Source organism: Mustela putorius, unplaced genomic scaffold (genome assembly GCF_011764305.1).
Source record: "Mustela putorius furo isolate JIRA1106 unplaced genomic scaffold, ASM1176430v1.1 tig00003988_pilon_pilon_pilon, whole genome shotgun sequence".
Classification (NCBI taxonomy): Eukaryota; Metazoa; Chordata; class Mammalia; order Carnivora; family Mustelidae; genus Mustela; species Mustela putorius.
Window position 1 is genome coordinate 11,388,258 of NW_025422127.1, and position 25,448 is coordinate 11,413,705.

The window sequence follows — 25,448 nt, forward strand, 5'->3', positions numbered from 1 at the left end:
GCCTATGACTTATGCATGTAGATCCCATAGAGCAAACGCCATGGGTGTGTTATTCTAGCATGCTGTGGGGATAGTGCGGGGCTAGGAAAGATGAAGCCACAGTCCTGTCTAAACAGGGAGGATCTTACCTGATAGTGAGGCGCTGTGGGTGCCAGCCACCAGAAGAGGGAAAGGGGATTCCCTCAGACCTGGGTTGGGGGTCAGTGGCCTTCCATGGCTACAGAAGGGGTTCTGTCTTCCCAGATACAGGAAGGTAGAGAGATTCTATCTTCCCAGTCCTGCACACAAGGGTTTTGAAGTTAGAACTTCCAGGGGTGGGCTGTGAGATGGTGTCTTCCATGTTGAGAAAAACCAAGGCCTTGGAAGAGGTAGCCCAGGTAAGATGGCTACAGAATTGTGGCAGCCTATTTGGGCTGTGGGCTGGCTCTCCCTGAGGGTTTGTGGGATAGAACAGAGCCTAGAAACCACAGAGGACAGCCAGCTTGGGCTCTGTGTGAGCCTGATTCTTAAGCTCCCCTATAGTTGTGTCTGTTTCCCTATGTTCTCCCTTAGAGTTTGGAAGAGCCTTTTCAAAAGACCCACATGGGTCTCGGCTGTGTCAGGGAAGATGAGGAACGGGTGGGATTCATGTTCGAGTCAGATTAATAAAATGGTAGCAGGTCATTCCTGGGAGTCAGGGTGGGGGAGATAACTGTGAGCAGAGCAAGGAGACCCCAAATCTTCTTGTCCCTGAAGCTCAGGTTCCTGAGACCTCTGCTCCCCCTTTATGGGTAGATTCCTTCTAGTAGCCAAGACTGGAACTTCTGTTTTACAAAGGAAAGCTGTGTCCTTACAGCATTTCTAAGCAGGACTACATATTAGTTGTAAAGGTCGGGGATGGATTGCTTATTCTGGGACTGAAATCACAACCATTTTCTGGACCTCGTTGCCAGCATTACCTCTGGCCCTGACCTGAGGTGATTATAGCTGGCGTGCTCCTGGAACACGGCAACCATGTCTTAGTCTCAGAGATTTAAAAAGAGAAGGACTCCTAGGCACCTTTTATATCAGCGCCTCATTTCACAGATGAAGTACAGAGGGGACGGGTGCCATGCTTTGGCAAAACTGAGATTTTTGCATTCCTTACCTTCTCATTGCTTAAGAAGAGCAAGGCGTGCGGAATTTATTCAAGAATATGTGGTGAATCACAATGTGTTAAGCTGGAATGATGTAAAGTTTAATTTAGCATTTCAGAGCCTCCCACAATGTGCATACTGTTGTCAAAGAGTTTGTTCATTCATTCAAGAAATATTCAAGGGGGAGGGCTGGCTCAGTTACTGGAGTGTGTGACTCTTGATCTGGGCATCGTGAGTTCAAGCACCATGTTGGGTGCAGAGATTATTTAATATAAAATCTTTTTAAAAGGAATTTAAAAAATATATGTAACAGGTGCCAGCTATATAGTCGACACTGTTCTTAGGCATTAGGGATAGAGTAGAAAATAAAATAATCTCTCCTTTAAGGATTTTACAGATAACAAATATGTACATAAACAAGGAAATTGGTAAGTGAAATAGACTTCTATCTCCCGTAGCGGTAGGTTAGGATATTTGTAGCATCCCATTTTGCTGAACATAAGAAATATATATGGATGAATGTATTTTTCATTCTTTTTAAAGCCTTGAGGGTCTAATAAGTTAGTAGAGAATACTAAGCTATTCCTAGTGCAGATCCATCTAAGGGAAACTAACCAAGGAGACAAATACTTGGCATCAATACTGCTTTTGCCTTGAGGACATTTTCCCATCTAGGCAAACTTGGGCTTTGGTTTTTATGGTTTTATGGTGCAGAGAGGATAGAAATTGGGGTGCGGCTGGCTCAAAGTGGAGATGCTAACAGGAAGTTCTCACTAAGCCTGGAACTATACTAGATCTAAACTTTTAGAATAAAGGCGAAGTAGAACTAAACTCACCCCCCACACTTTCGGGACTGCAGAGAACATTGCTCTGGCTCTAAGCAGAACAGGGGGAAACAGGGAAACAAAATCCTGTCCTGAAGGAGTGGCCATAGACAATCCCCATCGTAGACTCCCAACCCAGTTTTTCACTTGAGAAGATCCAGGAAGCTCAGACTGTGAAAGTGGCCAGGGAAAGTCATGCTTCTGGTTATCCAGCAGAAGCAAGCACACGTTCTCTCTGTGGGAAGGCAGATTTACACTCTTCCTCAAAAAATCCCCCCAAAAGAATTTTTTTAAGGTCAAAGAAGAGAAGGCAGTTAAAAATAATCAATTATACAGAAGCTAAACACAATGAGAGAGAACCAGTGTGGAGAGACAGCAAAGACTAAAGATACTGGAAAATACTCAGTCACAGGTCGAAATGCCCAGTTTAAAAATATCTGCAAAGAATAAGAAACTATTTTAAAGATTTTATTTGCTTATTTGTCAGAGAGAGAAGGAGAGAGAGAGAGAGAGCATGCACAAACAAGAGGAGTGGCAGGCAGAGGGAGAAGCAGACTCCCCAGAGAGCAGGGAGTCTGATGCAAGACTGGATCCCAGGACCCTGGGACTATGATCTAAGCTGAAGGCAGACATTTAACCAACTTAGCAACCCAGGTATCCCTAAAATAAGAAACTTTTAAAAATGACCTAAGGATTTGAAAACCAGCTAATAAATCTTCTGGAAATGGATATATATCAATGAATGTGAATATATAACATATAATAATATATATCACACACACACACACCCCAGGGATGGGTTTAAAACCAATTAGACATAGCTGAAGGCATCATTCGTGAACTGCAATTCAGGTTAGAAAAAATTAGAAAAAAAAGATTGAAAACTCAAAATAGAAAGTAATAGAGTGAGAGGATTTCACTTGTATTTAATTGCACTACTGGAAGAAGAGGTGAGACTAGTAATGAATGATACACTGACTAATGGTCTCCTAGTTGGCTAGTTCTGCTAACAGAATTCCAATTCAGAGATTGAAGAATCCCAGTGAAATTCAAGCAGGAAAAATAAAAAGGACTCTATCTCTGTGAGACTATAGAATGTATGAGACACAAGAAAAATCTCAAATGCAGTCAAAAATCAAAAGACAAATTACCCTTAATGAAGACTGTTTGATCAGCCATTGATTTCACATAGCAGTTGGAAGTCAGAATACAGGGACGTGTGTATCTTCATGCGCTGAAAAGAAAACAGTTGCTAACCCAGAATTCTATACCCAAGAAAAATGTAATGTAGAAGTATTAGTGTAAAATAAAGATATTTATAGCCAAACAAAAGCTGAGGGTTTGCAGCCAACTGAATCTTTCACTAAAAGAAATCCTAAGAATGTTCTTTGAATGTGATCCCATCTGGAAAACCACAGTTTTAAGAAGGAATGAAGAAAAAATTGGTAAATATGTGGGAAAACCTATGTGGTATTTGACTGTAAACAAGGATGATGGTGTCTTATAGGGTTAATAATAAGATAGAGGGGTGCCTGACTGGCTCAGTCAGTAGAGCATAGATCTTGGGATTGTGATTTCAAGCCCCACACTGGGTGTGGAGCCTACTTAAAATTTAAAAAAAAAAAAAAGTAGAATTACATTGTACACATTAATAATAGCATATAAGTTGGATGGGCAGTAATGAAACAATAACATTGTAAGGTCTTTATATTTCCTCCATGAGAATTTATAAGGAAGCAAAAAAGCTGAGAATAGTCAAGATACCCTTGGGGCAGATGGGTGGCTTACTCTGTTATGCATCCAATTCTTTTTTTTTTTTAATTTCTTTTATGTATTTTTATTTATTTAACATATAATGTATTCTTTGCTTAAGGGGTACAGGTCTGTGAATCATCAGTCTTACACAATTCACAGCACTCACCATAGCACATACCCTACCCAATGTCCACACCCAGCCACCCCTACCTCCCTCAGCAACCCTCAGTTTGCTTCCTGAGATTAAGAGTCTCTTACTGTTTGCCTCCCTTCCTGGTCCCATCTTGTTTCATTGTTTTCCCTCCCTACCCCCCACAACCCCTTGCCCTGCCTCTCAAATTCCTCATATCAGAGAGCTCATATGATAATTGTCTTTCTCTGATTGACTTATTTCACTCAGCATAATACTCTCTAGTTCCATCCACGTTGTTGCAAATAGCAGGATTTTAGTTTTTTGATGGCTGCATAGTATTCCATTGTGTGTGTGTGTGTGTGTGTGTGTGTGTGTGTATCACATCTTCTTTAACCATTCATCTGTTGATGGACATTTAGGTTCTTTTGATAGTTTGGCTATTGTGGACATTGCTGCTATAAACATTTAGGTGCACGTGCCCCTTCGGATCACTACATTTGTATCTTTAGGGTAAATACCCAATAGTGCGATTGCTGGGTCATAGGGTAGCTCTATTTTCACCTTTTTGAGGAACCTCCATGCTGTTTTCCAGAGTGGCTGCACCCACTTGCATTCCCACCAACAGTGTAGGAGAGGGTTCCCCTTTCTCCACATCCTCGCCAGCATCTGTCATTTCCTGACTTCTAATTTTAGCCATTCTGACTGGTGTGAGGTGATTATCTCACTGTGGTTTTGATTTGTATTTCCCTGATGCTGAGTGATGTTGAGCACTTTTTCATGTGTCTGTTGGCCATTTGGATGTCTTCTTTGCAGAAATGTCTGTTCATGTCTTCTGCCCATTTCTTGATTGGGTTATTTGTTCTTTGGGTGTTGAGTTGGATAAATTATTTATAGATTTTGGATACTAACCCTTTATCTGATATGTCATTTGAAAATCTCTTCTCCCATTCTGTTGGTTGTCTTTTGGTTTTGTTGACTGTTAACTTTGCTGTGCAAAAGCTTTTGATCTTGATGAAGTACCAATAGTTCATTTTTGCCCTTGCTTCCCTTGCCTTGGTGATGTTCCTAGGAAGAAGTGGCTGTGGCTGAGGTAGAAAAACATCTTTATTTTGTGCTAAATTTTCCTCATTTTTTTCATTAAAAAAAAAATCCTCAGTCTTCTAAAGAGAAGGGCTTGGCACTGCCCTAAAACAAGGCGTGGAGTGGGAGATAAAGGGTTACAATGATGTTTATAAAAAAGTGAGATTTGCTTATAGAATTAGGGTAAGCCAAAGGCACATACTGCAACACACAGGAGTACTGAATACCCTTTCCTTCTTCACCCCGGTGACTACATCTTAGCAGAAGGTGCCAAGGTCATGGTCATGGGGAAAGTTTTAGGGATGCTAGTCTGCCAGATCAGCTGGGGTAATTTTCATGGGATGGTGAGAGCAAAACAATGGCCAAGGGCTGTGTTTCTTTTCCTCACCTGTGACAGAGGCCAGCCTCTTCCCCACCTGTTACAGAGGACAAAAGTGAATTTCCTCTTTCTTCTCCAACCCAACATGTTGACATGTTGAGCTACAGTTTCTGTCCTTTTATTTTTTCTTTTAAGTTTTATTTATTTATTTGAGATAGAGAGAAAGAGAACTTCAGCAGGGTGCGGGCAGAGGGAGAGAGAATCCCACTCAGGGCCCCACCCCACAACACTGGGATCAGGACCCAACTGAAATCAAGAGTTGGATGCTCAACCGACTAAGCTACCCAAGTGCCCCTTTCTTTCCTTTTTGAATTAAACTTGCTTTGTTTCCCTTTGATATGGGAGGAGATTATCAAAAGCAGTGTCCTGGCTCTAGGCTAGGAGCCTGAGCCTCCCTCCCACATGCCCAGGACAATCATTTACTTCTACTTGGGAATTGGGAACCAGCTTCCAGAAGCCACCTCCTTCACCTGGCTTGTGGCAAGGGCCCCCTAATAGTGCACCTAGAGATGAGCAGCTAACTCATCTTTTTAAAATCTAGAACAAATCTCATGTCACTTCTCTGCTCAAAACTGCCTTAAGCATCGGCCTCTTATGAAATACAGAAGCCAGCATCTTCTATACGTCCTTGCATGTCCTTGTCCTATGTCCTCCTCTCCAACCCCACCCCTCCCTTGCTTTCTTCTTTACCCACCCTCTGCCCAGAAGCCCCTTCCCTCAGACAAACCCCCTCAAGAGCCTTGCTGAAATGTTACCTCTTCACCTACGCTTTTCCTCACCACCCTCTTTTAAGCTGCAACCTGTCCCACTACTCCTGTTTTGCTTTATTTGTTTCTACAGTATTTATCACACCAGATATACTATCTGGTTGATGTTAGTTGGTAGTTGGTTGTCTGTCTTTCCTCTCTAGAAGTGCCATGAGGGCAGAAAGTCCTGTGTGATTTGTTTGTGACTATATCCCTGCCACTTAGCATGGTGACTGGCACACAGAAGGCACTCAAGACATATCCTATAAATGGCTGAGTGAGAATATAAGTTAATTAGTCAGATTAATAAAGTTGCCAGGGACAAGTTATTATGTCAGAGATAAAGCCATTAGTGTGTGTATGGTTTAAAATTGAGCCACTAATTTCATGCCCTGCTTTAGACTGGGTACACTCCTGCTGGTTAGCCCAGGTTGCTTCTGATTTTTCCATTTCTGATTGCTTTTTAAAAATTCTTTTCCCCAAGCCTTTCTCATAGGAAACTGACCCAAAACTGCTTCCGTAGGATTTTCTCTAATCCCTCTGCTCTCTGTTCAGAGCACATGAGCTGAGCCTGTACTCTGTCCAGCTGCTACAAAGCTCATCTTTGTATATGTGCAATGATTTTCTCAACTTTGATGCAGAATGCAAGACCTGGAGGGTGGGGTCCAGACCCATTCTCCTTCCTGTCTCTCATAGCATTAAATAGGACTCTGGACTCCATAACCTGGCTTTCCTTACAGTTTGGCTCTATCTACAAGTAAAACTATAGGATCAAAACACAAACAGCAATGGGGAGCATGGTGATGTTCCCATGTACTTGAGAGCTAGATTCCTAGAGCTAGGGACCAGGCAATCTTTACCAAGCAGGTTCTATAGTGAGGCAGTGCTGTGAAACTGACACGAGGTGCAGAATGCAGTTATAAGACCAATCCCCACTTTTGGCCTATTTGGAGGGAAACCGATCACAAACATGAAATATATCCAGTGTATATTTGTTGAATTTAATAAGCAAAATCAACACTGCAGCCAGAGTGGTTAAAACAGTGCTGGATTTAGTACTAGAGGACGTGCATTCTAATGTCAGGATGGGATTGTAGGCATGGGAGCCACAGAGCAGGGTTCAGGTCCTGGATGGTTAGTAAATCACATCCAGAAAAGCCATATTTTATGCTATTGCTATTAAGAATTACTGTTCGTGAAGATGGGCATTGAATAACAAAATTGAGAGGACACAACTAGATTAGTTCATTATGATGGTCCCACCATTAGCATCCCAGCTTTGCCAGGAACTGTCCAGACCTTGGACCCATCACATTGCTGCTTCTCAGTCCTCAGTTTCCTTATATATGAGATTAGAGGTTGGATTGGGATGATTCCTGAAGGCCAAAGTCCTTTAACTCTTATCAGAATCCCAGATATGAGGGTTGTAGTCCAGGCCTTGTGACCTTGAACAAATCTTTTCACTTTCCATGCCAGTTTCCTCATCTTCAAAGTGGTCACAGGACGGGATTGGTGTTCTCCAGGCTCTTTCAGCTTGAGAACTGTGATCCTTGTGAGTACCACTGTAAGACAGGTCAGAGCCTGGTTTCTCTAGTGGCATGGGAAATCAGGGGCTGAGAAGTTAGGATCAAAAGGAACAGCAGCAGAGGACTAGGGAAGGGTGTGTTGGAGGTAGGGCCAAGGAGACAGGGAGGGTGGGGAAAAGGGCTTTCGCAAGAGAGCAGTGCCTCTAGAACTTGAATGGGAATCTTGTTCAAGTGCAGATTCTGAGCCAGTGTGTCTGGAGCTGTGCTTGAGACCCTGCATGTCCCCCAAGCTCCCAGCTGATACAGCAGGCCCACAGATCACACAGTGGGTAGCAACGAAGAGTTTTCTTCCGTCCCCAGTTGAGCAGCTGAGCTTCTTGGAGAATAGAAGCTGATCTCCTCCCCACTCATCCTCCATGCTCCACCCCCAAGACCCCAAAGCCAAGGATGTTTTTGCCATTGTTGTTTTCCCCCAGATGCATACATGCTCACTCTTTGATGCCCTGGCCTCCCCCACCCCCCGACTCTCATCAGTACTGCTATCACTGGCCTTTGCTGCAAAAGTGATTTTGGGGGAAAAGAATCTCACACCACATTTTCCAGGCCCTTACTGTCTGGCAGTGACAATCCCAGAGGAACGGGAAGTGAAGACATCTACATTGCTGGAGAACAGTGATGTCATGTCCAGGTTTTCCCACTTCCATGGGTCGTCATTCCCCCCTAGTCCTGGAGGCTGGGGCTGCTGCTGCTGCTGCTGCTCCTGCCCCTACCCAGCATCAGAAGAGGGGCCTCCCACACAGTGTCCTTCCATCTAACCTCTCCTCCACCCTGACACCCCCTGGACCCAGAGAACATCGCCATGCTGCCTGTCTTCACATGGTGGCCCAGAAGACAAATAACTAATATTTGTATGGCTTGCAGGGATAATTAGCTAAGGCTGCATCCCCAGGCATCCCCCCCAGGGGTCTGATGATGGTCACACCTTGACTCTTCTGCAACCCATTCCCCATTTGCTCACTAGTGTCCTGCACACTGCTTGAAAAACATTGCCTGAGCCAGAGCCCCCTCCTCCCTTCCGCTCTCCTCCATACCCCCTCCTCCCCTTCTTTCTATGGAGAGAACATGTAGTCCAGGACAATTTGTAGTTTCAGAGGGAATGTTTTCTCTCCCCATGTGTCCATGTAGCTCTCCACAGCCAGTGCCAGCCCACCATGCCCTGACCCCAGGGGGAGTACTATCTGAACAGCCTTCTCTGTGGAAAGAATTCTAAGAAGACTTCACTTGACTGACAAGAATTAGAATTTTGCTCAGAGCAGGTTATACACCTAGACATTCCATGTTCTCCCTCTGCCCTCTCTGAGAGCTTACTCAGGCCACGTTCTTCCCCTGATATCCTCATGCTTCATGGAAATGGGCTTTCCTGGACTGTGATGGGAGAGGGAAGGGGCTCATCTGGGAGAGTGATTTATTGTTCTCAGGTTCTAGAAGGAGGAAGTGGAGGACCCTTAGAGGTCCAGTGGCTGGGAACCTTTCCTTTCAGTGTGAACAGCCAGAGGTTTTGGCACCAAATGAAAAATCTGAGTCCTCCATTACTGTTGCCTGGTAGAGAAATCTTAGTGTGATACTTTGTTCACCTGAGGACTGAGAGTCTACAAACCTAACTCCTGGTTTCTCTCCCTTGGTTCTCGTTGGGGCAGCCTTCCCACACCCAGCGCCTGAAGCTCTAACTCACCGCTTCTCAGCTCAGATGCCTTCCATGGCTCTGTTTCTCTGCACTGAGAGTCTATCCCATTACCCAACCTGGTCCGCTTGCTCCTCTGTACCCAGTCCCTTCACTGAACACACATTACCTCTCCAGTAGTCCTCACCAAGAGTTCAGCTCACCTCCATAGTTGACTAGAAGCCCCTTAGTGAAGGAAACCACGGTGCGTGTGCCACACACCCCTCAGTGTCCGGCGTTTTCACTCTTAGGGTTTTGTGTGTGTTGTCAACCATTTGGTGTCTGATAAAAATGGAAGACTCACTCTTGTGGACAGTGTAACTGTCCTCAGGCTTGGCACGTGAGTTCAGAGGGTGCACACGAGTGGACTCCATATCCATAGTTTCTGATGTAGCGGCTAGGACGGTTGGCTGGGCAAGTAGAAGCTGCTCAGTACTTGTCTATTAGGCACTGACTCTCCCTGTTTCCCAAACAGATTGCCCTGACCTTCTCCATCGTCTTTGGGGTCATCGTGTATCGTATCACAATCGCTGCAGCCCTGTCTCTCAACAAGTCCACACGCTCCAATGTCCGGGTGACAGTGACAGCAACGGCAGTCATCATCAACCTTGTGGTCATCCTCATCCTGGACGAGATCTATGGCGCCGTGGCCGTGTGGCTCACCAAAATCGGTACTGTGTCCCCAAATCCCATTTTGCCCCAGGCCCCCTCAAATACGGGTCAGTTCAATATGCACAAGGTTTGTGGTGGTGGTGACCAAAAAGGAAGAAGAGGGACAGGGACAAAATGCTTTGTGCAATGCATTTTATTGGGGAAATGAGAAAGTATGGTGGTTCTGTACTTCCCCTGAGAATCATCCATGGGGTCTCTTCTTTTTAGCCTAGCCTAGAGACAAGACGGGTTGAACACCTCCTGCTATGAACTGCGGAGTTTTAGCCCTCTTCACTTTCCCAGGAGTGTTTACAGAGTAGAGAAAGCTCTTGATACTTGAGCCCTGGGAGGGTCTTATCTATCCCCATATTGCCGAGGCCCCAGAAAATCCACACATTCCCCACGCACTGAGCAGACTTCAAAGAGGCATATCAGACTTCCCCAGCTTCAAGCCAGTGAGAAAATGCGGTGGCCTCAGTATTCAGATGTGTCATTTGAGCTGCAACCTGCTGTTGCCTGAGCGCCACTTTTTGGCATTTGTGTTTATTAGGAGGGGGTGGGCTGAGAGCTGAGACCTTTTCCTCATGGCACATATCCTGGGTGGCCTAGAGGCATGCACCTCTTTCCCCGGTTGAATGTGGGTATGGGGACTGTCAGCCTCTCACTAACCTCAGCAAACTGAGTTAATGATATGATATCTTTAATTCACTGATCAGTTAGAAGTTAGACACTTGATAGACTGACCCCATCTTCAAGAGCCTCCCCTTCTAAGAGGATCAGAAAATGCCAAAAAGGTTTCCCTAATTCCAGTCAAAAGGACTCTTTTGGTGTCTTTCCCTGGTCCTGGGCTCTGCTCACAGTGGGCATTGACTTTGGGTTTCCATGTGGCTCTAGGCAAGGTGCCATCTAGAGTAGAGGTCTGCTCCCTTTAGGCATGTGCATGTTTATAAATGTTCTCTGTGTTCCTTCATAAGGTTCTCGAGAAAAGTCAGCAGAGGAGGTTGCTTCGGTGTGTTTAGTGGTATGTGGGATTCTATGGAAGCACTTAGGGGGGCCTCCAAAACTCCTGGGGACTCAGAGAGGCTTCCAAGACAAAGACATCACATTGGATTGCTTAGAGATAAGTGGTCTTCATACAGGCAGGTGCACAGGGAGGAGGAAGCAAGCAGGAGGACAGGAGTTTCCTGGCAGAGGGAACAGACCGAGAGCTCAGCCTATGGAAGAAGGAAAACACGAAGTGCGTCCAGGATGTGCAAGGAGCCCAGCATGGCAGTTCCTTTTGGGTCTGTGGCACGTCCAGGGCACAGGAGAGTGGGGGCTGGACCCAGAGCATTGACTGAGAGCTGAGTTTTCAGGGGAAGACCTTGGATGGCACTGAGAACTCTGCTTATTTTCATAGACAGGGAGAAAGTGTTTGCTAGAGCTCAAAGGGTCATCCAATAAAAAACTACCCATCTTTTTGGCCTGATTGCTGAACAAGCTGAGAAGTAAGGAAAGGCAGACCTAGGCAAAGGCCAAGATTTCACTTTTAAAGCTAAAAACAGCTTCATGGGAGGAAGCAGCTTAGCAGGAGAGCAGATAGGCTTCCTAATACCAGATGACAGACAGACTTCCCTGCCCAGTGCTGGCAGCAGAGGACAGGGAAGCCTGGGAAGTCTTAGGACATTGAGGGTGAGAGGGCCAGAAGAACACCTGCTTCCTGCAGGCCCTTAGCTCCCCATAGGAAGGGCAGAGGAAATGGGTGGACGAGGAATGCCAATGTCACCTACCAGACAGACCAGTGAGATAAGCTTCTGTCCCCCAAGAGGGGAAATGAGCAAGGTAGGGGAGACAGGGTGGGGCATGACGACTAAGCCCTCTCCCTCCCTAATATGGGTGACATCAGGGGCAGAAGGAAACGTTCCCCATTTCCCACAAGGGCTCTGACCTCACATCACTGGGGTGTTTGAAGAGGGTGATGTGATTGGAGCTAGATATTTGCAGAACTGTCCCGTCAAGGATTTAGGATGCCGCTAAGAAGAGAGAGAGACGGGAAGGCCTAATGCAAAGGAGATTGCTGAACATGTAGGTAAGAAGGAAGGAGAGAGGAGCAGGAAACCAGCGATGATGCAGAAATGTCTTCCTGCCACCCATCTGCAATACTTTATATCACCTGTCTTCCATAGCTCTAGAGACTGGGAGGCCTAGAAACTAGAGTGTGGCCCACAGTGCAAACCTCACTAACATGTATTTAGTGAGCACCTCCCATGCACAGGGCTGGGCAAATTCTCTTTGCATCGGGCTGTGAAACACTTCCCACACCGTGAAGCGACATCCACTGTTTGTAATAGCACTCCCTCCCTCACCCAAAAAGGTTAGCCTCCTTCTGGCTGAGAAGCCAGGGGTCAGGAAGGAAGCCTGTGCCCTGGAAAGGCGATGAAATTCTAATAACTCCAGTTTGTTCTTTGTGATAGTGATACTCATAAAGCAGCTTTAAACTTAAAAGAATTCCATTATCCCATTTTATCCTCACAAAAACTGTGTGTGGTCAGCAAGGGCAGTATTAGATCCTCATTTTACTAAGGTTCACACTCAGATTGTTCCTCTGAAATGCAAATACTTTTTGTGTGACGCTGACGTGAGTTTCTTACTGTCTGGAGAGAAGTGGTGTATTGGGTCTCCATGCATTCACCCACGTGGGCCTCGTCCCCAGGTGGCTACTCTTGCCTTACACTGGGTGTTTCCAGAGGGCTCAGAGAGGCACTTTTGTATAGTGGAAGGGCCACCCAATTTGGGAGCCCAGTGGAAGGAAACTTTGAGCACTGGGCCTGGTTCCTTTTCCCTCCCAACCCCAGATGTGTGGCACTGAGCAAACAGGGTGCTTCTCTGGAATGAAAATTTTTGGTCCTTTCTTCATCATTTTCCTCCTTCCTGTCCATGGGTCGTCCCCTCTGTGTCAGCTGTTGTCATGGCCTAAGGACTGTGCCCTTGTCTTTAGCCCCTTTCTCTGGACCTCTAGCTTAGAAATCCTACCCAGGCAGTCTCTTAAACCTTCTCCCTGGGCTGGGGGAGGGGAGAACCACTACCATCAGCACCATCCCCCGCCCCACACCAACTTCCTTTTGGTCTTGGGTCAAATATCAACTAGGGTTTGAGGCCCTTGGCCCCCTCTTCCCAGTGTCCTCCTCCACTCTGGCAACCCACGCCACTCACAGTCCCCCGCAATCACCCTGGTTCCCACCTCTGTGTTGTGCTTAGGCTGCTGCAGGCACTCCAACAGCCCTCAGTGACCCTCCTTTTAAAGGACCTCGAGAGGTCTGCCTCCCTTCTCCTTTTCTGGACACTCGGGCCTCGGGGAGTTTCCTTATACCCGCTTCTGAACTCCGGGGCAGATCATGTGTTCCCTAGTCCATCCCCCGGATGTGGAATGTCTGCTTTGTGCCAGGTACCATTCTGGAAACACAGCCATAGACAAGGAAGACATGGCCCTTGGTCTCACCGTGCTTACGCCCATATTAAAGGAAAGATAGGCAGTGAGCGGGAACATTCCCCAGAGGGTGAGGACAGTCCTGGGGCCGTAGTGTGGTTGTGTGCGCTATGGTCAGGTGGTCGGGAAAGGCCCATGGAGGTGGTGACATGGTGGCTGAGCCTGGGGCGGCAGGAAGGCACCAGCACACAGAGACCTGGAGGGAGGTCTCTAGGAAGAGGGGACCCCACACCATAGACTGGTGGCCCATAAACCAGCAGGAACAAGTAAGCTTGGGCGCCTTATCTGTTCCACCCCCGTCTTTTCTCATCGCTGGACTCGTGTCTGTGTTTACGAGTCTTAGAATAGATGAGGTTCTGCCAGCGTAAAAAAACGAACCTCAAAATCTCAGGTGGGTGATGCGCAGTTGTTTATCTGTCCCCACTCACGCTCCATGTCCGGCGTAGCAGGGCATGGGGCTCGGGCTCACATAGAAGCTTCACGCGGATGCCACGTTGTCTGTGAGACGCTGCGGGCCGGAAGTGCCTCCCTCACTTCCGGTCACGGCCCGCTGGCTGGAGCAGCCTGGCTGGAGAGCTGGGGAAATGTGTGGAAGTGCGTGGACGTTCCGCGAGCGGGGAGGATCACTGCTGCTGGCCCCTGCCAGGCCGCCGAGCCCTGGAGGACAGCTGCTTGCGCTTAACATTTCTTTGTATCCACTACATGGGGCCCGCCTCCCAGTAGACTTTAGCACAGATTATTTGATGCCTTTATTGACTAACTCCATCTCTCTCTCCATTGGTGCCCTCGAAAATTTGTTTTCAAGGAATGCCCGTAGGCTAGGCACTCTGCTAGTCACTGTGGGTGCTACAGTGAGCATTTATGCATTGGGGATTTCCTGTTTAGTGGAGGATTTGAGGAAATTTTGAGGTGAAGAACGTACATGCAAATTGTCTTGATAGGTCAGTGACTGAGAGCTGCAGCCAAGGCATCAGAAGACTTGATGTGTCCTTAAGGGCAGAGGGTGGGTGTGAGCCCATGAATGAATGGAGGTGGAGGTGCCCAGCGGCGTGGCCGGTGCACCTACAGGCAGAGGTGTGGCTGCGGAGTCCCCCAGGGCTCCCTGGGGACAGAAAGCTGTAAATAATGCCACCTAATGGAACGAGGATTCTGCTGGGCTTAGGGGCTTCCTTTGCTATTCTCACGCTGGTTTAATACCCATCTGGCTTCTTGCCCCAGAACTCCTGATTGATGAGGAGGCTGTGACGACTGCCTTGCTCACCGGGTGCAAGCAGCTGGTGTTAACAACCCCAACAAGTTCCCAAGTGTTTCCTGCAAGGCTGGGTGGTGAAGACCAATTTCTTGGGAGCATCTCCCTACAGGCTCAGACATCAGGCCAATCTGAGGTCCATTCTTGCCACAAATATTTGTCACCAAAAAACCCCAGAATTTGCTAGGAGTTGGCTCTGCAGTGGTACATAAAGGCAGTGATTGTCTCCGTGGCTGCCTTGTAACAATGGTCACCAGCTTGGGTGCAAGACACAGTGTTATCTGGTGGCTGCGCAGCACTGTGGGGCAGGGAATGAGCGAGAACCTGCGGTAGAGGGATGGGGCTCCTGGGGAAAAGTGAATGGAGCTCGGGGCCTTGGCGGCCAAGACCCTCTGTATAAGATGTGCAGTCCGGTTCAGTAGCATCAATGATGAGTTTGTGAGGATCCCCGTAAATGGGTAGGACGGGACGATCTTCAGTGATCTGTTCATTTTTTTTTTTTTAAGATTTTATTTATTTATTTGACAGAAAGAGATCACAAATAGGCAGAGAGTCAGGCAGAAAGAGGAGGAAGCAGGCTCCTGGCTGAGCAGGCAGCCCGATGCAGGGCTCGATCCTAGGACCTGGGATCATGACCTGAGCTGGAGGCAGAGGCTTAACCCACTGAGCCACCCAGGAGCCCCTGATCTGTTCATTCTTAAAGGGGTCCCAGGTGGTGGTTCTAAGAAAGGCTCTGCCTCCAGGAATGGGAAACAAACCAGAGCTAGCCAGGACATCAGGACCTCAGCTTCCCAGGCCAGTCAGCCAGGGCTTAGCTGTCCTGGGAGGCCAGGGGATGAGGGAAGTGGCAAGGGTCACCAAGTGGATGAGCTTGAGGCGTCTGCTTTGTTCCTACTCTGTTCTGCTGCTATCCCAGAATTCCACAGAGTGGGTATCAACAGCGGAAATGGTTTTCCTACCCTGGAGGTTGGAAGTCCGAGATCAAGATGACGGCAGAGTTGGGAAAAGGTCCTGTCCCAGGCCACAGATGTCTAGCTGTGTCTGCCCATGGCAGAGGGAGTAGGGGGCTCTATGGAGCCTCTTTAATCAGGGCACTGATCGTTCTCGTGAGGGCTCCATCCTCCCAAAGGCACCACCTCCTGATACTGTCACATCAGGGATTAGGTTTTCAGCATGTGAATTTGGGATGGACACAAACACGCAGATCATAGCAGCTTTCTCCTCGAGACATGGGGAGATAGCATGCCTTTGAGGCAGCAAGCTCCTGAGCCCACATGGAGGGAGCAGAACTAGTGCTCCTGAAAACTGCAGGGACTTCTTCTGCCCCATGTAGGCATGGGTCCGCCTTGGCCTGGAAGGGGAGCCTGTCTGCAATCTAGCTGTGGGCATTCTTCTAGCTGGAGGCAGAGTGGGGGAGGCAGGGCTCACAGTGGGCTTCTAGACCAAATCACCCAGGTGCCAGCCGCTCCTTTGTCTCAGGATAAGTCTCGATCTCTAGCCCCACCACCTCAGCCTCCTCCTCCTCTCCCTTCCAAAAATGTGTGCGCAGTGCTGGTTGTACGTGGAGCTGGGCAGTTCACCGTTCACTCTCCCAGGTACAGGGTTGGGCTTCTTGTAGGTGCTCAAAGAATGGTGGCTGTGTCAAGTCAGAGTTTCCAATTCTGAAAATGACTGTGTTTGTGAGTTGTTTAAACACTGTGAATGTCCTGCTGCTGTGTTGCTGCCCAAGGGCCCCTGAGGTGGGGTGGGGACGTAAACAAAAGGAGGCGGTGGGGTAAAGGACCTGGTTTTAATGGAGTGCCCACCACCTGTTGGGGACACCATTGGGCATGGCACATACATTGTGCCATGGACTTGTCACCGTAGGACCGGGAATTGGTCATTGCTTTCATTTCACTTCTGGGAAGCCTGAGGAGGTTTAGGAGCTTGGCTCGTGAGCACGTGGTTAGTGGTGTGTGTGTGTGTGTGTGTGTGCGCACGCACGTCCATGTACACAAGCCAAGCACTGCTCTAAGCACTCTCTGTTTATCAGTATATTGAATCCTCAGAAGTGCCCACAGGATGTCGGGAGTCTTAACATGCCCATCTTAGAGTCAGAAGACTGATTCACAGAGAGATGAAGAACAGGCCCAAGGTCTTGGGGTAATGGGGGTGAGCTGGGCCTCAGTGCAGGGACCATGACACTCTACGGTCTGGTAATACGTAGCTGTCCTTGTCCTCAGGAAAGTTCAGAGGTGTTGAGAAAGGAAAAGAAAACGCTGCAAGAGGCTCTGGGTTTACAGGGCAATGCCCCCACCCACATGGGTGCCAGGTGGTAGGGGTCTCTGGAGAGCAGGGGGACTCAGAGGGAACAAGCCCTGCATGCCCTGTCCCCTGCCTCCTAGGCCTGCATGCATGAGGACACCTGTGTAGGTTCACAGACTTTGGGGTCCCTCACGCATTATTAAATTAAAAAAAAATTTTTTTCCAAAGAATTGAAATGTCTCAGTGTAAAATTTTGTATCCAGTTCTAAGCTCTCCCCAGGGGAAAGTCAGTCTATTACTGTCAAGGAGAAGGAGAGAGGGAAGGGGAAAAGGGAGAGGAAGCTCAGCGCCAGAGGCTGTCAGACGTCGAAAATTCTTTTAAAGAACATCTTGAACATTCGTGGGTGGGTCTAATTTTCCATCAGATGTGGACAATGTGTGTTTTCAGAGTCAGGGGGAAGCGCTGCTTTGTTGGGTCTGAGCGTGGGGACAAGAGGAGGTGGTGTCACTGGGGCCTGAGCCTGCTCGGGAGCTGGAGCGTACTTTCCCCAGGAGGGATACGTGGGGATGCATGTGGATGTGTGTGGGCAGGGATGTGTGCCTTCCCGGGGTGGGGTTTGGGGGCGTGTGGAGACCGTAGTGCTGGTAATTTGAAATCTGGCCCGAGAGTCAGGTCTGCAGGGTCCATGCTCTGCCACCAGCTACAGACTCCCTGGGTGGCCTCAGGCAATGAGGGAGGAAGAGCCTCCTGCCTGGCCGCCTGTGAGGCCAGGGGAAGGGTGTGGCTCCAGGGGATCCTGCTGCTGTCTGGGGGCCCCCTCGCTGCTGTGGGCGTGAGGTCTTGTGAACGTTGTCTGGACGGGACGAGGACATGGGAGGCCGCTGCTAATAATAAAAGGGAGCTGATCATGGTTATAGCCCAAGTTCGTGGCACAATTCATTCCAATTATAGGAAACTATTATTAGTAACATGCTACTTATAATAGTTTAATACAACTGGCAAGAATCCCTTCCCAAACTTGAGCTCTAACTATGAACATGTCTCTTTCATGTTTCCAATGAATCACGGAAGCACTCCTCTCTCCTACTAGCAGGAAGTCCAACATATTCCTCTCCTTCGAGGTTTCCAAGTACCCCGACTCAAGACTTAAGCCACGAGAAGAGAAAAGAGTATAGTGGGCATTGTTTGCTGTGTTTTCCCTCCAGACACCTTCTCCCCTCTTCTTCACCAGGTCCGGTGGCCCCAAGCCTAGCAGCAGATGGTATCACAGGAGCTCCCCAGCTCTGGTTTCCCATTGGGATCAGTTGACAGGAAGCCATGGAAGAGCAGGAGGAAGATTAGCAGGCTGGAGAGGGAGTTGGGGCTAGTTCTTCCCTGCTTCTCCCTCATCTCTGGGAGAAGTACCTCCTTTCCTAACCATGGCTTCTATGGGATGAGTTCTCCCTCATGGTCCTTGTTGGCCTCCAGGGACACCATTTCTTCTTCTCACCCCTTCACCACTGTAAGTAGAAGCTTCATGAGACGCATGTCCTTTGAACATCTGAGGTGAATTCTGTTTCCTGCGGGGATCTTGACTAATAGAGGCAGTTGGGCCAACACCCTTGTTTAAATAGGGATGTACCTGCAGTATGTCCAGCCTTCTGCTCTTTTGGGTCTCCCAGCCTCGCACCATGGCTCTTGGATGCCAGCCCTGTCCCATCTGACAGAAGAGGTTGGGCCTTCGCTGAGAGGGTCCCTCCATTCTGTTGGTCCTGGGCAGCCCATTGCTCCCCAGGGAGGAGACCCTCCCCTCCACAGTAAGCACTGTGGAGGGGCTATAGCTGTCACGGTCCCTGCTTCCAGGGACTTGTATACACCTCCACTCCCCATCTCCAGGATGCCCTCCAACCCATAGACTCGGACCAAGGACTCCCTTCTCCCCCTGGAAATCCACTCAAAGAGCATACAGCTTGTCCTCTTAAACTTGCACAACACAGTAAGCCTGATGCTACCCCTTTTCATCTCCCTCAAGGAGACGTTACCCTCAGCGACTCCAGGGGCTCTCACCAACCCAAGTGATGGCCACCCCGACCTTCTAAAAGGCCCCTGTCAGAGATTCTTAGTAACATTCCAGCACCTCTTTCACGAAAGAGGAGACAAGTGTCCAGATTAAATGCCTGCTGCAGTGCTTTGCTACACTAATCAAAGCAGATGTTTGCACCCTTACTCTCTGCTTGGTGCTCCCAATACTTGATTTCTCTCAGTCTTTACAAGAGATGTTTAAGGAAGGTCTCATCTTAGGAGTTAGGACAGTGAGGCTCAGCAAAGGAAATCACTTGTCTGGGAATGCTGGGACTTTTCAGTCCCAAGGTCTTCATCTGTTCTGTTACAGCCTTGTGACTTGTGTCACAGGACACAGAAGACCAGAAGCAGGAAGCCCTTGGGATATCTCCCAGTGCACTGTCCACCTGTGGCCATGACTTGCTCGAGGCTCTGGTTTGTCAAAGCTGGAAGGTGGCTGGATGCTTTGAAGGATGATTCGCAGTTGGTGTAGTGCTTCTCCCTGCTGGGGACGTGACCCCGGGGTACAAAAGCATGGAGTTCCAAGGACTCCATGTGTCCAACTTTGAGCTCTTAAGTTTTCCTTCAAACCTGTTACTTCTCACCCATGTATTTGCCATCTCAGGAATGGGAACTATCAACCATTCAAATGCTTATAGCCAAACCTGTGTGTCACCCTGAACCTCTCTCTTGCTCTCTTTTTTTTTCCATACCCAGATTCCAGTCTGTTAAGTACAGCCCATTGCACCTTCAAACATACCCCAGATCTGACTACTGTTCACAGGTTCCATCGTAATACTGGTCGTCTCTTGCTTGGACCGCCGTACACTCCTCTTCAGTCTCTCTGCTTCTACAACTGTCCCACCCTACACACACACACACACACACACACACACACACAGAGAGAGCTCATTTTCTGTGATCCTTTTAAAATCTAATCTAGCTCTGTCCCTTTCCTCTGCAGAACCCCAAGCTGACTTCCCATTGTGCTTCTAGTGAGATCTAAAGTCCTTTCAGTGGCCTGTGGAGGCCCATTGAGCTGCCCCTGCCTTCCCCTCCTGCTCTACTGCCTACTAAATGCTTTCTCCTCACTCTGACTGCTCCAGTCCCTCAGGCCTTTCTGTTTCCTGTGCATCCGTAGACCTCGCGCATCCACAGCCCTTCCCCAAGGCTGCTACCCTGGCTCCTCCCCAGCCCTTCTGTGCTGGTTTCACAGGATCCCTGGGGCCTCAGCTGAGAGGTCAGCTCCCCAGAGGCCTTTCTTGACCACTCTGGTTGAAACAGTCTTCCTGCCCCCTCTTCCTCTCCTTGTCTCCCTGCCTTTTATCCTCATTGCTCTCCAGAATGGTACGTGTGTCTGCACCCTCTCCTAGACCATCAGCTCCACAGGGTGGGGAATGTATTGGTTTGGTGACCGCTGTGTTCCCAGTGCCCCATGCCTGGCACATAATAGCCCCTTGAGAAATATTTCTTGAGTGGAAAAGGGATGAAAAAGATAAAACGTTCCTTCTGAGCTGCCTTCCCTGGGAAGACGTGAGTAGACGAGCTACGGGGGCATGACTCCCTTCCCACTCACTGGGATTGGTTTCCAGACCAGTGTGCTTGTGAGATGACCCCCTGGTGTCACGGGAGCCTCTCTTTGCCACGGGGAGACAGTCCGCATGGTGCAGCTGTGGCAGTCAGATGGGGAATCTGTGTTAAGGGCCTGGACAGCGCCTGGCACACAGTGGCCCATGATGGGGCCCATCAATCTCTCTGTTCCCTTGATCCTCTTCCCCAGGAGCTCCCTGCATACTTAGTCTCCTTCTTTCTTAAAATGAGGTGCCCTGGCGTGCTGTCACCTTGGGCGAAGCTGCTAGACAGCACAGTAGGTCTCCCATCCCTCTGGGAACTAGAGTCATCTTCCTGACTCTAACAGGGGGATCCCCTGCACTAAGACGCTCTTGTAGGCTACAGGAGCATCCACACTTAATCTCCAGTCCTGGGGCTCTTCGATCCCTTCGGCAATGTACCGGCTGCTTAATTACCCAGCTGGCTGGCTTTCCCTATGGTGACTTCCTGCCTTTGGCGATGGTGCAAACAAGGCAACAGCATCACGCAGGAGGCTGAGACACGCCTACTCGCACTCCCATAAACACACACAAATAGAGGGAAAGCCAGGACTGGTACTAGTTGAAATATACACTTGGGCGTCTCATTTCGTTTTGTCGCCATCGCTGTATCTTTGCTGGCTAGGCGTCCGGGACTCCGGGGACGCTGAGCTGCTTCTCGAAAATTCAGACCCTGCTGCTGGCATTCTCTCACGGGCCATGCCGTTTTCATATGATTAGGATGGAGCTCTGGGGACGCGGACTTCTGAGCTGGCCCCCTGGGACTAACTTGGGCTTTCATACTAATTATTTTCCAAGGCAGTTTACAGCTGGGTCATTCGTACTCATATTTTTTCATGACACAATGCTCCAGGGGTTTAACACTTGAGAGAAAAGGGGGCTTGGGTAATGGCTCGGCCCAGGAATTCAATGTGATTGCTCTTCTGGTCCTGGGACAGCATCTGCCCTCTGCTGGCAATCTGCCTCAGCAGGTCAGGAGGAGGTGAAACCCTCAGAAGACCTCTAATCAAGGCAGGGTGACTTTATGGGGTACACAGGATTTGGGGAGCAAATAAGAAAGGAGAGGGGTTGCCTTCTACCTGCTCCCATGGTCTCCACATTGATGCCCCTCCTGCACCCCTATAGCCATCGCAGTCTAAAGGCACTGTGTTCGGAATTTCATGAAGCACAAGGCTCTGGGCTGTTTTCTCATGGGCTCGGCTTCCAGCCCCTCTAGAGGTCTGTGTCTTTACGAGGGGATCCTGCCAGTGGCCTGAACTGCAGATTGTTCTTCTTGGCCTAAAGACATCATCCCCATCACAAATGGACTCTGGGAGAACTTGTTCTATCTCTTGAGTCAAGTAGCCTTTGTCACAGACAGATGAGGCTCCTTGTGTTGGCCACTGAGAGAGATCCAGCACTCTGACTGGAGCCTCGGGCTTTGACACGCCCCACGCCTGATTATCTACGTCCCTGGGGGGTGTTCCCTGGACGGCTCAGCAAAGCCCAGAAAGTGGCTGCAGAGCTTCTCTGAGGTGGGGGCATCCAGCTGATTTAGTGGCCTATCAAGGGGATTTGGATTGTTTATTGGAAGTGCCCATTATTTATGGTGGCCCATGGCCCTAAGAACACAGGCAAAGGCTGTTTTTAGAACTAAAACTAATAAATAATCACCAGGCCCATGATTTATCAGCTTGGAGGAAGGGAACCACTCATTTCCAGTTGGAGTGAAGTATCCCAAAAGGATCGGATTCTCTTTCCCAAGAACTTGGAGGACATTCCTGCAGGGATTGGGAGATCTGAGCACAGAGAGTTCCAAGGAGATTATAAAGAAAATCAAAGACACGTGCCTCTCTGTACCTCATTCTTAATCCCCTCCTTGCCACATTTACAAGACACGTTTTCTAAATTTTCAGCTCCTTAGACCTTATTACTCATTTTTGGATGAGATAAGTTTTAATTTTCTTATCCCCCAAATATTTTAAAATGAGAGACAAGAAGGGGTTGTTACTGTTGGATTGGCTGCCTCTGGTACACTGGGCAAAGGCTCAAAATCGCGCTGAAAACCTTTTCCTTCCCCCTCGCTTCCTTCCTTCTCCCCATTCCTTCCTTCTTCTTTCCTTCCCTCCCCCCTCCCTCCTCCTCCTTCCCTTCTCCTTCCTTCCTCCTTCCTCCTTTCTTCAACAGGGAAGTGGAGGAACATTTCTGCTGGGTGCCTCTGTCCCTCCCCCATCACTTACATTTTCTTCTTTGGCAGCAGCTCTGCCTCACCTCCTGCCCCCTCTCTGCCCCTCCCATGTCAGGGGCTAGAGCCCTTCTGGGTCCTGCCTCCAACTCCAACACCCCCATTTCTTATCTTCTGGGTAAGGTGGGGAAATTTAAATTAATTAAATGAAATTGAAATTGAAATGAGGGAGATTTCATTCTTTTGGCTGTTGCTTTCTTGTAACTTCATACCCACAGGCAATGGTCCTCCCTTGGAATGAGACGGGGAATTTTTATTAAATGATAAATATTTTTTCATTATTCTAAATCATATCTTTTTCATGTCACTAATTCGTTCATTCAATAAATATGCTTAGTCGGGCCCATCTGCTGCACAGGACCTGACTGCTCATTCTGGAAAAGCCATCCACACCATGTGTGGTGGGGCTGGCGTGGCGTGGGGCTAGGGAAAACCAAGGTTAACAGCCACGTGGGGGTTCAGAATCACGAGATCTTAACATGGAAAGTGACCTTAGAAATGGATGGCAGGCATTTCTTGGGCCTCAGTTTTACTTCCTTTTGTCAAGGAAAATAGGAATCACACTAAAGAAGGATCTTGAGCCCAGCGAAGATTTGAGAAGCATGAATCCAATAGGGACCCACCGGCTTCCTTGTCAGGCAGACATCTTAGCGGGGAAGGAAAAGCCCTTACAGGCGACATATCTGTGGGGCTTTGCTAATGTCCTTAAACTGAAGAAGTCACAGTGTTCACTGTGAGCAGTGAGTACAGACCATCTTCCAAATGCTTGTTGGGCAAGGCTGTGTGGGATTGGCCTCCCTTCTAGCTCATGGGGCTGTGCCCGTGGCCCTCCAGGCGTGGCAGGAAGGAGAAAACCACAAAGCCGTCTGCCAGCTGAGGGATAGCACGGTAGACTTTTCCAGCTTCATCTCCTATAAAATTATGGCAATGTCTCCAGATTCCCTAGCAGACAATGTTTATTTCCAAAGTTGTCTGGGGGACTTCAGGAAGCATGGGCTGAGAGTTCTGGGGAGGTGGGGGGAGGGGCTATTTTGATTAGACCTTTCCAGCTACATGCCAACAGGGTCACCTATTAGCTGTCCTCCCCACTGGTTGGTAGAGAGTACTCATTAGTCAACATGATAATGATGCCCAGAACCTTAGGGTCTAGAGTCATACACAAATCCCTGGCCACAGATGGCTCAACTGTGCTGCAGAAAGCAGGGCTGCCGGCTTGGAGGAGATGACGGCATTGGAGGATGCTATTTAGGACAACAGGAGCTATTGTTTATTGAAGTCCAGTACTTGCCTGGTCCTAGGCTAAGGGCTCTGTCAACATCCTATGCTGTCTTTAACAACTTGTGAGGGAGATGTCGGTACCCTTCCTCTATAAGTTCATTCCTCTAACTACACTCTGCATTTGAAGTCAGGTGTGTCTGATGCGTAAATCTGTCCCTATGGCCATCTCTGGAACAAAACAGCCAAGTAGTCACTGCTATCAACATACAGCTGAGCCCAGAATAGCATGACTGGGTGCTCTGTAGGTTCAGATTGGCCTGCCAGGGCCTCTAGGCCTGCTCGAGAGCATAGCCAAACTTAAGTAGGCTTCAGGATGATAAGGCTCCCGGAGAATGAATCAGTTTTCAGTGTTGCTGGCTGCCTAGGGTGATGCCATGTTTCTTAGGGTTCACGGGGGCTAGGACATGACTAGAGGATGAGTAGCTCTCATTTCCCCAGGCCTTAGGGAGAAATCTGGGCCAGGATCAGAATTGTGATAGTAGCACTATGGTGTCTTAAGCTTTCTGGGGTTCTCAAGGCCTCTTCCGGGGCTGTGGGTTCCTAGGGGCTGACATCCGCCTGCGACAGTCTCCTCAGTAGATCTCTGCTCGCACGTGGACCACTGCTGATGCTTCTGGGCATCACCTCTCATCCTCAGGACTGTGTTCCAAGATTGCAAATGAATGAGGGGCTCTCTGTGCTTTGTGGGAAAACAGGTCATGGAAATCCTGCATTCTTCTCCCTAAGATCCCCTTGATGAAAGGGGAGAAGATTCCTTGCCACTCGCATATTAAGTCTTGAAAAGACCTGGCAGTTTGCAAAAGGCTCCCCCAGAGACCTAGGTAAAGGAAGCTCCTTATAGAAAGGCTGGAGTCATCATTCATCCTGGCAGCCCCCAGCTGGGGCTCAATGAATGTGACCTGAACACTCAGAAATATTTCTTAGGTCCCTATCCTGTGGGCCAGGGTTGGAGGGTAGGGAGGTGGAAGAAGAGGTGTGATGGAAACAGCAGTCCAAGGTCCTGATTTCACAGTGTGGTGGTGTGAAATTTGGAGACAGGGGGATCTAGGTTCAGACCTTAACTCTTATGTAACCTGAACTTACTCCCCGTGTGATCTAGAGCACTTCTCTGGACCTTGGCTGTCTCTCTTTGTAGTGAGATGTGCTACCCCCCTTGTATAAGTAGGTACAGCACACATGTCCCTTTGGCCTCCCTGGGGATCCCCACAGCTCTCTACCTACAGGTGATCTCCGGTTGTGAGCTCAACCGCTGCACAGGATGAGGCAGAATTGCCAGGGAGTCAAGTCCAGTGGTACCCATCACCCAGTGAGGGACTGCATTTGCTTGTTCCTCAGGGTAATAATTATGAGGGGTGTTTCACAGTCTCTTCCAAGGACCCCAGGGGAACTGAGCCCCTGTCACCTGTG

General features: G+C 48.7%; 1 protein-coding gene across 1 annotated transcript in view; it reads left to right on the forward strand.

Annotated features, from left to right (window-relative positions):
* The window catches only part of ANO2 (anoctamin 2), a 335,951-nt gene that overhangs the window by 260,327 nt on the left and 50,176 nt on the right, over positions 1 to 25,448 (forward strand). Inside the window, exon 16 of the mRNA XM_045071882.1 lies at positions 9,754 to 9,949. Coding sequence (XP_044927817.1) covers positions 9,754 to 9,949 — 196 coding nt within the window. The remainder of the gene's footprint in view (positions 1 to 9,753; positions 9,950 to 25,448) is intronic.